Source organism: Typopeltis vanoorti, chromosome 6, assembly GCF_054136105.1.
Source record: "Typopeltis vanoorti isolate ZY-2024b chromosome 6, IOZ_Tvanoo_1.0, whole genome shotgun sequence".
Taxonomy (NCBI): domain Eukaryota; kingdom Metazoa; phylum Arthropoda; class Arachnida; order Uropygi; family Thelyphonidae; genus Typopeltis; species Typopeltis vanoorti.
In genome coordinates this window covers 82,841,985-82,856,592 of record NC_143554.1, presented here as the reverse complement: position 1 = coordinate 82,856,592, position 14,608 = coordinate 82,841,985, and the positions used below count along the sequence as shown (strand labels likewise).

Below are 14,608 nucleotides of genomic sequence, written 5' to 3'. Positions count from 1 at the left end.
CAAGACTCGTATTAAAAAAATATGTCAAGGCAAGTGTCAACTCTCTGGCACATTCCTTCAGAATTTATGAAGTGGCACAATCTTGCCCTCCTTCCACTCTTTAGGAACTTGACCAAGTGCAAGACTCGTATTAAAAAAATATGTCAAGGCAGGTGTCAACTCTCTAGCACACTCCTTCAGAATACGTGGTGATATATTATCAAGTCCCACAGCCTTATTTACATCTAGTTTACTCAACTCCCCAAACACCTCTTGCTCACTTACAGTCAGTCTCTCCTCCCCATCATCAACTGCTCTTAATCTCTCCATGAAGTCGCATTCACAAGATTGAAAGATCTTTATGAACTGCTCATTAAGTATCTCCACCACACATTCTGCAACAGCCGTCTTTATACCATTTCCTCTAATCAATGTCATCCTTCCATAATCATTCTTTCTTTTGCTGGCTACATATCAAAAGAATATATATATTCCAACATCAATAAATATGGCTGCATTAATTTGCCAAATATTTGGGAAACAGTCTTACTGAGACCAGATAGCCTAACGTTTCCAAATTAACTTTATGGTTATCCAGTTTTAGGACATTAGTTCATTTTCAGCTACAGTCTGAATTGTTTCTACAATGATTTACTTGAATGATTTACATCATTCAAGTAAATCACTGTCACAGTTTATAAACAAATTATCACAGTTATAATTTGTGCTCTTCATTTTGTTTATAATGTGAAGAGTTATTATGAAAGATTGTGATAATAAAGTAAATAATGTTATTTATGAGAAGAGAGAGAGAGAGAATGTGTGGACTGCAGAGTTTGATAGATAGAAGTCAGAGAGGTGATATGATTGAGACATTTAAAATGCTAAGAGGAAGTCAGAGGGCTGACATTGGAGGGATTTCTTATATGGATTGAAAAAAGGAAAGAGAAAGGGAGCCAAACCTGGAAGATACGGATGGAAGTAGCGAGGAAACGGGTGAGGAGTGTATTTTTTTTTTTATTTTTTATTTTTTATTTATTTTTTTTTTTTTTTTGCAGAGGGTGGTTAGACCATGGAATGCATTGCATGCATTGCCTTACAGGATTGTGGGAGCACATATGGAGAAGGAGTTTAAGGACTGGTATGACACACACTGTATTTTCTCAGACGGGATTCCCAAATGTGCCTTGTGATTCGATGGAGGCTCTGAATAATAATGATAATAATAATATTGAAATTGAATTTAATTAATTCCATTGTGTAGAATTTATGGAAACAAAAACACACGTTAGACATTGACGCTTTGGTCTCTATATTCAGGTCATCATCGGGAAAACATACATATGAACAAGACACAAGCTACATCACACTACACAAAGGTAAGCTAAATGTAACTGCTTATTAACTGTTTCTTAATTGCAGCTTCTCTCATCTTTCTTCACACTTAACATTCCAGAGACTAGATTAATCTTTATCTGTTCATTCTTTTTGAAAACCAAGTAACCAAATGACCAAATCTGTGCACAATAGTCTCCCTATGTGGTCTAATCAAGGCCTTATATAATGGAATTAGACTATGCTTACAAGTCAGTGTTCTCAGTATCATTGCCAAATTTGTTGTGTTATCGTCACGATTTTAGCAACGTGTCCTTTAAATTTTAGATCCCCATCCACCTGCTCCAATGTTATTATTATTATTCAGTGACCATCACAGAGTCTACAGATCCACTGCAGGAGGCCTATTCAACCAGCAACATGCCTATCATAATGAACTTAAGTTATTTACATTCCTTGCATTCACAATGCATTCCACTCACCAAAATGGGGAAATGCTGCTGCAGCATTTTCCTATTCCTACAGAAACACTTCACAAGCAAGAAATGTTCAGGCAAAGTGAGATCAATCATGCAAGTTGAATGACTGTAGAGCCAGTCTCACTCCTTCATTTATACCACTTTATGGCTCATGTAGCATGCAAAATTAACTATCTTTTCTCGCTCATCTCCGTATTTCTCCTATCAGTTTTTTTTTTGAACAATTTTTTATTGTCAAAATCTCTCTCTCTCCATGATCTGCTTAAAGTATTGACCAAGTGTGAGGATATTTTGCCTACTGGTTTTCTCTACAGATTGCTCTAAATGAAGGATACTTTAAACATCCTGTACTACTCTGATAAGACGGTACTGCAGGTAGTTCAGTAGTTCAGAAAGTCACAAACTAAGAGTAATGGTGAACAGGAAACTGAAGTTTATGGAATACATTATAAAGGTAGTAAAGATAATATAGAAGTTCACTACAATAATGAGAAGGTCAGTGATAAATAAGAATAAGCAGACACTTTTGTAGTAGCCCTATTATACCCATCTAGGTTACCATATACATATTTGCTCATTCAGATTTCAAGGAGAAGGATGAGGAATTAGAGAAGGTCTAGAGGCAGATGACCAATATTATGGTGGATAGGAAATTGACATTTGGGTGACATACTGCAAACAAGAGCAAAACAACATGAAGTATTGCTAAGGTGTTAAAAAACATACAGGTATGAGGAAGTTATTATCCCTTTTTATAAATCACTTATACAAGCACATCTGGACTGGTGCAAATATTTGATCACTTAGGTATCTAAGAGATAATAAATGGTGGAGAGTATCCAGAGGAAGGAGAGCTAGATAGTGACAACTCTGAAGATTGCTCCTATAACGACAGACACAGACAGAAGGATTAAGAATTACAAAATTCTGGATAAGAGGCAGGAAAGATCAGATATGATATAAATGTATATGCTACAATGGGGTTATTGGACTAATGCACAAGAAATTTTTCAATGCATGAGAGTAAGGGAGAGAAGAGAGAGATGACTCTTGGAAGTTGTGTAATAGCAGTTAGCAAGGATGTAAGGACCAGGGTTTTTTTTTTTTTTTTTTTTTTTTTTTGCTTGGCAGTTGTAAATGCTTTGTCAGTGAATGTATTCATGATAAACAGTGCATGAATGATGCTTACTGTGAGCCTCCCATGAATGAGTTTTCAGACTCCATGGAGATACCAGTATAATCATAATCACAACAGAACCATGTGAGCAACAAGATAGGCTTAAGAACTGTATGGTAGTGGTTGGAAAGGAAGAACAATAACAAGGGTTATAAGCTGTGTTACATAAAAGCTTGATAAACATGTTTGTTGGTCAACGTGCTATACAGGAAATGGCGGTACTGGTCCTAATGTGCAAGATTAATATTTAATGGCTCTTAAATCCAGCTTCCCAACAATTCAGTCCATAGATCAAGTTTTTTTTTTTTTTTTTCTCTAATACTTTTCTCAGCCTCCACACCCAGATCCTACCATAGATCATTTACGGTAGAATCTGGATCCATTGAAATGATTTACCATTGAACTAGCACCCTGAACACCAGCCTCTTTATGGACTCAGTATGCTATGTTCTTCAATGAATTTTGCTACATGTTGTGAGATCAATTTGCAGGATAAATCCCTGTAAACTATCCATGTACGACACATAGACTAAATTACATTCAGTTCCAAAAGCCCTTTTATTTCAGAGAAATATTCCTCACATAAGTCATACAAATCAAACCTAGGTCTTTTTGAAACCAAAGGGCAATATATCTCTAGCTAACTACACTATGGAGGAGGTGATAAACATGGTAATATGAAACATAATTTTCTCATGAAGAATGGTAGGCATGTGGATTGCCAGAGAGTGTGGCCAGTTTGCCAAAAGTGAATGAATTCAAGGAGACACACAGCAGATATCAAATGATCAGTCATAACTACACAGAGTGGAGTAACAACAATACTGTAGAGATTTTGACTTATAATAACACTTATTGCGACTTGTTGTTGTACCTAAAACATTTACCAATGGATTCATTTCTTTTATTGAGAAGTAAAGAAATAACCTATTTAGAAACATTCGATTTAATTTTTCTTAAGGCAAAAGTCTTCTGCTTCTGCATAAACTAAAATCACAGCAGAAATGGCATGACAACATTCACAAAAATTTATAAATCTAATTTTGGATAGAAGTACTTGAGGACAATGTGATGAAATCATGCCTCCCAGGTGCAAAGATTAATAATATTACTGAGGCTATTAGGATGAAGAAAGGCAAAGCAAAAGAGTTGACTGTTTTTGCATGATTGAATGATTTGAAAAGTGACAAGTATAGTATGAGAGAGGACATGAAAGAGTTACTGAACATAGCAAAAGAAAAGAATGAGAGAATTAAGGATAGCAAGTCTGTTGCCATAGTATGACAGAGGTGAGTTGAGAAGAAGAGACACGACTGTGAATGAGTCAATGCATTACTCAGGATGAACGATGTGAAGTTTGTGGATGTGTGAAGGGAGTTTGATGGACAAAAACTTATACAAAGTGGATGGTTTGCACTCCAACAGATTTAGTATTTATTCAGAGGCTGGAAAAGTGCTGCTGAAAGAACTGAGAAAGAAGGCACAAAATCAGGGAAACTAGTCTATTGGGGGGAGGAGGATGTAGAGTAAGTTTGCAGATAATAATGTGGAAAGTGAGCATGAGAATGTACAAATATGCCTAAGTTGGTACCACTAGTAACAAAACAATAATAGAATAGCTAATATAAAGTATAAGGCTGTGAGTGTAAAAGGCTATTACGTTTTGGAATGAGTTAGTTCTTCTTGGGCAAAAGTTATTGTCCTTAGTGAGATATAGCTGAAATTAGATGATACACCTAGTGGGATAGAATGGGAAAGGTATGGAATTTTCAGAGGGGAAAAAAAGTGAAAAGAATGGTTGGTAGGATATTTTTCCTGACAGCCGATGAACTGCAGCAAAAAAAAAGGGGGGGAGGGGGGAGTTCAGCTAGAGATCAGTGCAAATAGTGCATTCAAGGCTATCTGGTAAGATAAATGCTAACAGGACAAAATATACAGTTGGTTGCTGCTATAGACCACGGGATGTGAAAAATGATGATGATATATGAATCAGCAAATACAATGAGAGGAGGCACACAATTATTGTGGGGACTTCAACTATGGGAACACAGAGTAGGAGGAGGAAATGACACACGGGAAGAAGGAAATGGAATTTATGCAGTTACTAAGAAATAATTACCTGAGGCAGTATGCGATGGAAAGTACCAGGAGTTTGAGAGTGATAGATCTGGTACTTGCATCAGAGGATTTGTCTGTAACCAAATTAACACTTAATCTGAAATATAGTTAACTCTTGCCACAGCAAACTCACAGGATCAAGGAATATGTTCCTATCAAAATGTTTGCTATACAATGAATTTCTTTTAATGCTATGAATTGGTGTGTGGAATATTTTGGTAGTTTGTTACAGTGAGTGAGTGAAACTACAATTGCTATAGAGATAATCACTGTAACACTTTTCAAGCATAATAAAGAAAAGTATAATCTGTTTGATTGTAAGGGGATGATTAAAAATATAAGATAACATAAATATAAAGGCACATAAAAAAATATAAGGCACATTTCATATGAACCATATGCAGTGGGGGAATATGAATATGGGTTCTATATGGCTTACTATTAGTTGAAAACCATAGTAAAACGACAAACACCGTAATGATTAATTGGGTAACAGTGAAATTTCATGAGAAGAATAAAGCTGAATTTATTGAGCTGTTGCAGGACAGCTTCCTTTAGGAGCATGTGGCAGAAAAAATTTGAGGTCAAAAAATATTAGACATGATTATAACATCACAGGAGGATTTCAGTAAAAGACAAGACTGTTCTGTTGCTGATTAGTGACACTGATTGTGTCACTAACCAGCATGATCAATGCTGTACTAACATGAGAAGTAACTATATGTATAAATATCCCATTGAGAAAAAGTACATGATGAACTTAAAAGCAGGAAAATTTGATTAGCTGTGTGGTATGCTAGATTCTTGTTTTTGTTCCACGGTATTGTTGTTTGATGTGGAAGGATATCAGTAGAACATGGGAAGAATTTACAAAATACTTATGTGATGTAATATCAGAATTTTGTTTCTAGAGTTCAAAGAATAAATAGTATAGGAGTGAAATTGATGTGCAGTCTCATTAAACAAGACAATCTTAAGGGAAAAAAGATACTGTGGAAGGAATAAATGTGCATAAGGATGATGTCATTAATGAAAATTATAAGGCTCAGGCAAAAAGTTTCAACTATTGTATGGAAAACTAAGTTTGAGTATCAAAAGAAACTGGCTTTGCAAACTAAAAAGAACCCAGAAGAATTCTATCATTATTTTTTAAGCAAAAGAAAGAATGAATATGTAAGAATAACTCTCATCAATGTAAGAATAACCTTTCTACATTTCCCAACTGCACAGGTGGCAGATGTAGAAGAAACTATGGCGTATGCAATGTTGTCCACAAAGTTACCTCTACAGTGGAGGAAGAAACTCAAGTATATGAGGAGGTACTAGAGATGCTGTATAAACAGAATATGAATTTGGCAACAGGGACTGATGGGATATCAGCACGGATGCTAAAAGAGTTCAGGTGAACTGGATGTTCTATAAATTAAAGATACCAAGAAATTATATACTTGGTTTAATCCCTTATCAAAGTATAAGCAAACAAAGTTTGTGCCTAAAGTATTTTCAAGACTAGGGAAACTCGTGATAAAGGTGGTATGACTTTACATCACTTGCCTTAGTATCCCATAATGCAAAGCACATCTCCTTGCAGACATGATAACTAATAATTAAAGAATTGACAGCATAGACTAGAAATATAAATGAAATAAACTTTAATATATACTTTCCGATATTTCGGCAAACGTCACGTTGCCATCTTCTTGGGAACTTAATACAAAGACAAGTGCAAGCAGGTACTACATAACAGCAAATGAGAACAGAAGCGATGAAGCCACAGTTTTCCTAAAGTCCTGATGGTACCCCCTGGTGGGCTATATTGGTAGTTCTTGGCCTTTGGGCTGAAGTTCTTCTGATAAATGTTTCCCAAATTTGGGCAGTCTCATGCATCCAAATTTGTTGAGGTTTGGCATGTTCCTAAGGGCTGAGGCTGATTCCATGAATAGTCTTTCATATTTGAACTTGCTGCAGTGTATTACTGTGGCTTTCTTCCATCTTATTCTGTGGTGAGTATCCAGAACTTGGTCTGCAAGCCCAGAGTGGCTGTACTGGTGAAATCAGATGTAATCCTTGTGTTCTGAGATTCTGATATTTGCTGTGCTGCCTGTTTGGCCAAAGTAGGATAATTTACAGCTGCAAGGGACCTGGTATACACCAGGTAGGTCTAGGGGGGGAGTGGTTGGTCTTTAGTGGAGCAGATAAGGGATGCCAATTTTCTATATGATCTGTAACAGGCGGTTAAGTCATGTTTTTTTAGGATTTTGTTGATTTTTTCTGAGGTGCCTCGAAATGTAGGGGATGGTGATGGATTTGGAGTAATCTTTTTTGTGAAAGGGGGGGAGATGGGTTGTGGATAACTGGTTTAAGTATTTTTTGGATTTTTTTGGGGAGAGGGTAGCCATTGGCTGAGAAAGTGTTAAGGATGTGATTTAGTTCAGTGGTTAGGGCTTGATCATTGGAACAGATAAGTTTTGCCCTGTTGAATAGTGTCTTAATAACTCCATATTGTTGTGAGGGGGGGGGGTGATGGGATTGTTAGTGAATGTATCTGCCTGTATGGGTGGGTTTTCTATAAACTGAGAAAACCAAGGTTCCATCAGGTTGGTGGGTGACTAGTGTGTCTATGAAGGGGAGGCTATTGTTTTTCTCTTTTTCCAGGGTGAACTTGATTCTAGGGTGTTGGTTGTTTGTTAGGAAGGACAAGAGTGAATCCGGGCCATGTGGCCAAATAGCGAACACATCATCAACGTAGCCAAGCCATATGGTAAGTTTTTGTGGGGCTGAGTTTAAGGCTTTCCTCTTCAAAAGTCTCCATAAAGAAGTTGGCCAAGGGTGGGGAAAGTGGTGAACCCATGGCTATCCCCTCTATCTGTTTGTAGAATTCTTCCTGCCAAACAATATAGCCCGAGTTCGTTGTAAACTGAAATAGGGCTGAGATATCGGGAGGAAATTTAGCTTGGATTAGCTTTAAGGTTTCTTTGAGGGGGACATTCGTGAATAAGGAGGAGACGTCAAAACTGACCGTTATGTCATTATGTTGGAGTGTAAGGTTTTCTATACTGGCTTTGAAGTGGGCTGAGTTTTTTTATATGTGATGGTGTGTTGCCAGTATAGTGTGAGAGCACTTTGGCTAAATGTTTGGCTAGTTTGTAAGTGGGGGAATCAATACCATCCACTATGGGACGTAATGGCACATTTTCTTTATGTATTTTTGGGAGCCCATATATGCGGGGGGGGGGGGGGGGGGGATCTAGAGTTATATGGTTTTAGTCTGTTGGTAATCTCCACAGGCCAAGAAGTGACCTTCTTAAGGAGCCTATGGAGTTTTCTAATTTGAGAGTTGGCGTAATTGTATTCAATAGGGAGGTAAGTGGCTCAATCTAATAGTAATGCCTTAAGTTTACCTGTGTAGTCATTGAGATTGAGTATCACAGTGGCGTTCCCCTTATCCGCTTTGGTGATAACTATTTCTTTGTTTTTCTTCAATTCTTATAGTGACTTGTATTCACTAATGGATATGTTGGATTTTGGAGGTTTTGCTTTTGTGAGAACACAGGCTACATCCAATCTAATATCGTTGCCGATGTAGTTTGGAAGGTGGCAAATCCCGCGTTCAATTTGGATTATTAATTCTTCGGTCAGTAATTTCCTAGGAGCCATGGCAAAGCTGTGACCACGTGAAGAGCATTGAGTGCTTCAACCTTCAAGATAACTGAAGAAAGGGATATTATCCTACTTTGGTCAAACAGGCAGGACAGCAAATATCAGAATCTCAGAACACAAGGATTACATCCGATTTCACAAGTACAGCCACTCTGGGCTTGCAGACCATGCTCTGCATACTCGCCACAGAATAAGATGGAAGAAAGCCACAGTAATACACTGCAGCAAGTTCAAATATGAAAGACTATTCATGGAATCTGCCTCAGCCCTTAGGAACATGCCAAACCTCAACAAATTTGGATGCATGAGACTGCCCCAAATTTGGGAAACATTTATCAGAAGAACTTCAGCCCAAAGGCCAAGAACTACCAATATAGCCCACCAGGGGGCACCATCAGGACTTTAGGTAAACAGTAGCTTCCTAGCTTCTGTTCTCATTTGCTGTTATGTAGTACCTGCATGCACTTGTCTTTGTATTAAGTTCCCAAGAAGATGGCAATGTGACGTTTGCCAAAATATCGGAAAGTATATATTAAAGTTTATTTAATTTATATTTCTAGTCTACGCTGTCAATTCCTTAATTATTAGTTATCATGTCTAACCAGCATATAAGCCTCTCTATAAGAACCTTGCAGACATGTATAATGCTATGCATTAAGGGAAGAGTCACTACTCAAGTCACTACTTAAGGCAAGTGATGTGAAGTCATACCACCTTTACCATGAGTTGCCCCAGTCCTGAAAATACTTCAAACAGGTGCAAACTTTGTTTGCTTACACTTGGTTCAAGGATTAAACTAAGTATATAATTTCTTGGTATCTTTAATTTATAGTATAACCAAGTGGAAAAACTTTCAACAACTATCAACTGGATATTCCTTTGACCTGGCTGTATGATTTGAGTCTCAGCATAGGGAAAATTCACAGTAGTGGAAAGAATATATGATAATCCCATTGCACAAAGGTGGTACAGAGCTGATGCATCTAACTTTCAACTTATCAGTATCTCTGGAGTGGTGGTGAAGATTTTGGAAAAGATAGCAAGAGTTTGCATATAGAAATGGGTTGACAGGGAATCTGTACTTTGCAATGCACAGCATGAGTTTACTAAGGGAAGGTCATGTTTGAGTAACTTACACACATTTTATAATAATGTCACAATTGAGTTAGACAATGGGAATGGTTATAGGATGATAGTTTTGTACTTTGCTGAAGTTTTGATAAGATTCAGAATGTAAGGCTGTTGCATAAATTGGAGGATATGACATTGGATTATAAATTATTAGAATAGGAAGATGACTGAGTAACAAATATCAAAAAGTGGTGTGTGGAGGATGTGAGTTGACAAGATTTAAGCTGACCAGTAGTATACCCCAGGCACCAGTCTTTGGTCTCCACTGTTTTATTCAATCTTTACAATATGATATTGGGAATGATTATTTGCTGATAATGCTAAGATAGCCAGGGTAATCAGGAATGCAGCTGATATGCAATACTTGCAGAATGATTTGAATAAGCTGGAATGGCAGGTATGTGAAAATGGCAATCAGTTGAATATTAGTAAATGTAGACATATGCACTTTTGTTCATGACTTATTTTTAACAGTATTAACAACACCAAACAAACTATTCTATCAAAAGATGTTTTATTAAATGTATAGCTTATATTTCCCATATAATGCTTATATGACCCACTTACTCACTGTTGCGTATACAAACTGTGTTGTGCTCTGATGATGCTTATTTGAAATTCAGTGAAATATAAGCAGTTAATAAAACATCTGTTGATAAAATAGTTTGTTTGGTGTTGTCAATACCATTAAAAATAAGTCATGAATAACCGTCGACACCTAGACTTATCTATTAGATTGATGATTATGCACTGGCATGAAATGAACACTGATATATAAGAATAAGGAAGTCATTTTGCCTTTTTACAAATCACTTTTGATACAATCACTTCTTGACTATTGTGGACAGATCTGATCTCCTAGTTTCCAAGGTAATGCAGATACAGTAGAAAAGATGCAAAGGAGAATGTTAAAGATGATATTGGGACAATTGAATGTAGATTATGAGGAGAAGATGTGTACTACAGAAGATCTAGCAGACAGGAAAAAGAGGGGGAAGGTGATATGATATAGATCCACAAACTTTTAAAAGAGTCATACAGGATAAGAGTAGATGGAAATTTTCATTTTATGGATTGTGTAGTGAGGGCATCTATAGAAGATGAGAATGAATGCAGTCAAGAAAGGGGTGAGTTAGATTTTTCTCTCACAGAGTGCTGCATGACTGGAATAGCTTGTCTTTGGAGGTGGCATATGCAGGTTATGTGAATGAATTCAATGTGAGGTGCGATGTGGTATGAGTGGTGCATAGCCTCCTTGGCGAGTCTCTCACTCCCTGGAGGTCTGTTGTGACTTTAATAATATGCAGAAGGTGCTGTGATCTAACTACTACATGTTATGCAAGAAAACATTTCTATAGTTTACTGCACTGTAGAAATTCACTGTCACATGGTAAAAGTGTTGTTACCCATGATATATGTGCTTGATGTCCAGCTTGTTGCTGATCTTGGATATCTATCTTAACTGGAGATGACTGTTGCATTAAATAGAATGATATTTCCAAAAAACCTAATATCTCACTGGATAGTATGTACACATGGAGTACTAAAGCAAATGAATGTTCACAATTTTGAATGGATTCTATGCTTCATAGTCTTGATCTTGCAACCAAAAATTTGCAACTGATGATGACGATATCATGTTGCATGTTCTTGTTTCTTACTTAAAAAGATTTGGCAGCAGTTTCTTGTATGCCAGGATATGAGAGTTGGTGGGATGAATGCAAAAACACTATGGCAACTATATGAAAAAATGATGTATGTGAAAGTCACTTCATTATGTGTCACGCATTGATTATGTTAGAATAAAGTTCTTCATAAAAGAATTGATATTTGGTGCCATATTTTTTGAAAAAAAAAAAAAAATTATATTAATGTTACAAAAATTCAACAAAAGTCCTGCTTTTCTTAAACTGCTATTCTTTAAATAACAGATCTGACTATATATATATATCAAATTAACCAAGTAATAGTTGTAACAGAGTTTTCTTGAATTCTTATATACATGCTTTAGTATCTATTTTAGCCAAGAAGAACAAATCACAATTGATTTTGTGAGTTTAAAAAACAAACAAAAGAGACAGAACCAGTATACTTATTAAAACAGAACTAAAACACAAATAGACATTGAGAGCCAAGCTACCTTTGCCAGGAACATGCTGTCTCCCATCGGTAGGAGCACCAGACAAGGAAGCAGGTTTTGGGGGTGGAGCAGGCTTTCCCCCTGAAGTTCTTCCTTCTCTGTCTGAAGGTCAAAGGTCAAAGATCAGGCAAAGATAGACTGAGAGAGGATAGGATACACTGACAGATTGAGAAAAGATAGGAGACTTTTAGCAATATATTTAATTGAGAGTCATGCTTCAGTTAAACAAGTTAACTATGGGTTCCAAAAATAAAAATGCTAAACAGTTTTGTAAAATCAGCATTCATTATGACTACTACAAGCACCATATGAAAGTGATATATTTTAATTATACACACACACATATATATATATATAAAGAAATGCATATGTAATAATTACAGTAGTTTTGATTTAACCATATGGTGCCAAGTGCCAAGGAAATAAAGAACGTACTTTTTTATAGCAATAAAACTAACATGCATTAAATCAGTATAAGAACAGATATACATAATATTGTAAATATATTCAGTGCATAAACATTTAATAAAAAAATAGGAAACTAACACATTTAAAATCTGCATTATTATTATAGTATCTATTTACAGTCAAATCCCAACTGAAAGTTTTCTGGGAGTCAAGCCTTATTTTTATTTCATACTGTATATTTAGTTATTTAGTGTTCACAGTGAGATTGGCCAATCAAAGGACATACCAACGTCAGGAAGAAACTTTCCTGCCATATAATACAGGGTGGCCCATCTTTGTGAAGCAACTGCATAAGTTTTTTTTTTTAACATCACCAGCTTTTTTTTTTATTAGTTATGAAAAACCACATTATGTAAATACCTTCTGTTTATTGCATCACAAAGATGGGCCCTTTCCATGAATGTTCCAAATCCTGTGTATGGCATGGATGTTTGTAAAAGCCTGCTTGGGACAAACTTCTTTAGCTTTCTTGAGTTTATATCACCTATTTTCTAAAAAAAAAAAAAATAATAATACTAAACACTTTTCTTGGAGCAAAATCCCACCAACATAGCATGCCACTGATTATTATTTTCGTGCATTTACTCTGGTGATGTGATGAGATACTCATCATGAAATATAAGGGTTTTTATATTAAATACTTGATTTTTCTTTATTATACATTGGTATCCAAAACCTAAAGATGAGCACTATTTCTGATGATTACAGCTGCAAATTCAGATGAATCAGCTTGTGGTAATTTGCATAACCATAGCAATAAAACTAACAATGTAGAGTAGAAAGCAGTTACTCATTCAAATTTTGGAATCGTGTGCAAAGGAGTCACATAGTAGCACTCAACAGGATAAGAGGCAAAAGGCTACGATAAGCACGAACTGTGTTTGAAGGAAGCTCTTTTCATGAAGGAATAAAGTTCCAAACTTGGATAGCTTGTAATATCTCAAAGACATTACCAAGTTGATTTCATGCAGGGAAGAATTATTGTAACACTTGAAGAAGGCTGCAGAATTACTCATATTGCCAAAGAGTTTGGAATTTCACATATCCACTCTGAGCAGCATTTCAAACCAATGCAATGTGTTTGAAGTTTGCTAAGAGGCCTCCCTTGCCCTACCATGGAACATGAAGATAGATTTTTGGTTATAACAGCAATGCATAATCAAGTTGACCTATCAATACACCACAGCAGGTCAGCTTGCAAGTCGGCTCCATTCAAGCATAGGTATACAGATATCTTGACAAACTGTGGCAAGATGTCTGTGAAATTTTGCCACAGACATAAGCCTATATGCTCAAAGGCTTGTAGTCTGTGTCCATTTATCCACTACTCATCATAGAGCACGTTTTTCAGTGGTGTTGTATCCACAAAAATTGGACAAAACACCAATGGACTAATGTAACCTTTACAGATGAGAGTTATTTTAGTCTTTCCTCCAATTCTAGATGACACTTGATCTGGCATGAAAATGGTACTGCTTATCATTGCAAGAATGTTCTTGAAAGGGACAGATACAGCAGTGCTGGGGTCATGGTGTGGGGAGGCATTATGCTTAATGGAAGCACTGATCTACAAGTGCTGGAAAAAGTGACTATGACTGGTGAACGATATTGCAATGAAGTTCTTCAACATCATATTTGATTGTTCCATGGTGCTGTTAGATGAAGAGTTCATTTCTATGGATGACAATGCCACACCACATCATACATGAGCAGTGGAGATACTTCAGGAGGCTGAGGATATTAATCAAATTGAGTAGCCAGCATGCTCCCCAGATCTTAATCCCATAGAACACGTTTGGGACACCATAGGGAGACACATTGCTTCTCAAAATTCTCCTCCAAAAAACAGAGGCTTATCCTTATTCTGAAGGAGAAGTGGGCCAGTTTGCTTCAAGAACGTCCTGAATCACTTGGTGCAGAGCATGGTATGATGTTGTGAGAGTTGATCACAGTTTGGGAGGGACATACAAACTGAAATGTCTCTCCACATAGTTTTCTATAAGCAACGTACATTAATTCCTTAACTATGTCCATAGGAAATTTGTAACTTTTGCCAAAATGTATTGCACTTTAATTATATTACACTTTTTGTAATATAATTTATTAGTATGCTGGCAATAA

The 14,608-nt window shown here is 36.4% G+C and overlaps 1 protein-coding gene across 1 annotated transcript in view; it reads right to left on the bottom strand.

Annotated features, from left to right (window-relative positions):
* LOC150105640 (coiled-coil domain-containing protein CG32809-like) overlaps window positions 1-14,608 on the bottom strand; it is a 774,652-nt gene that overhangs the window by 258,956 nt on the left and 501,088 nt on the right. Inside the window, exon 12 of the mRNA XM_090394279.1 lies at window positions 12,020-12,121. Within this exon, the coding sequence (XP_090250405.1) occupies window positions 12,020-12,121 (102 nt within the window). The remainder of the gene's footprint in view (window positions 1-12,019; window positions 12,122-14,608) is intronic.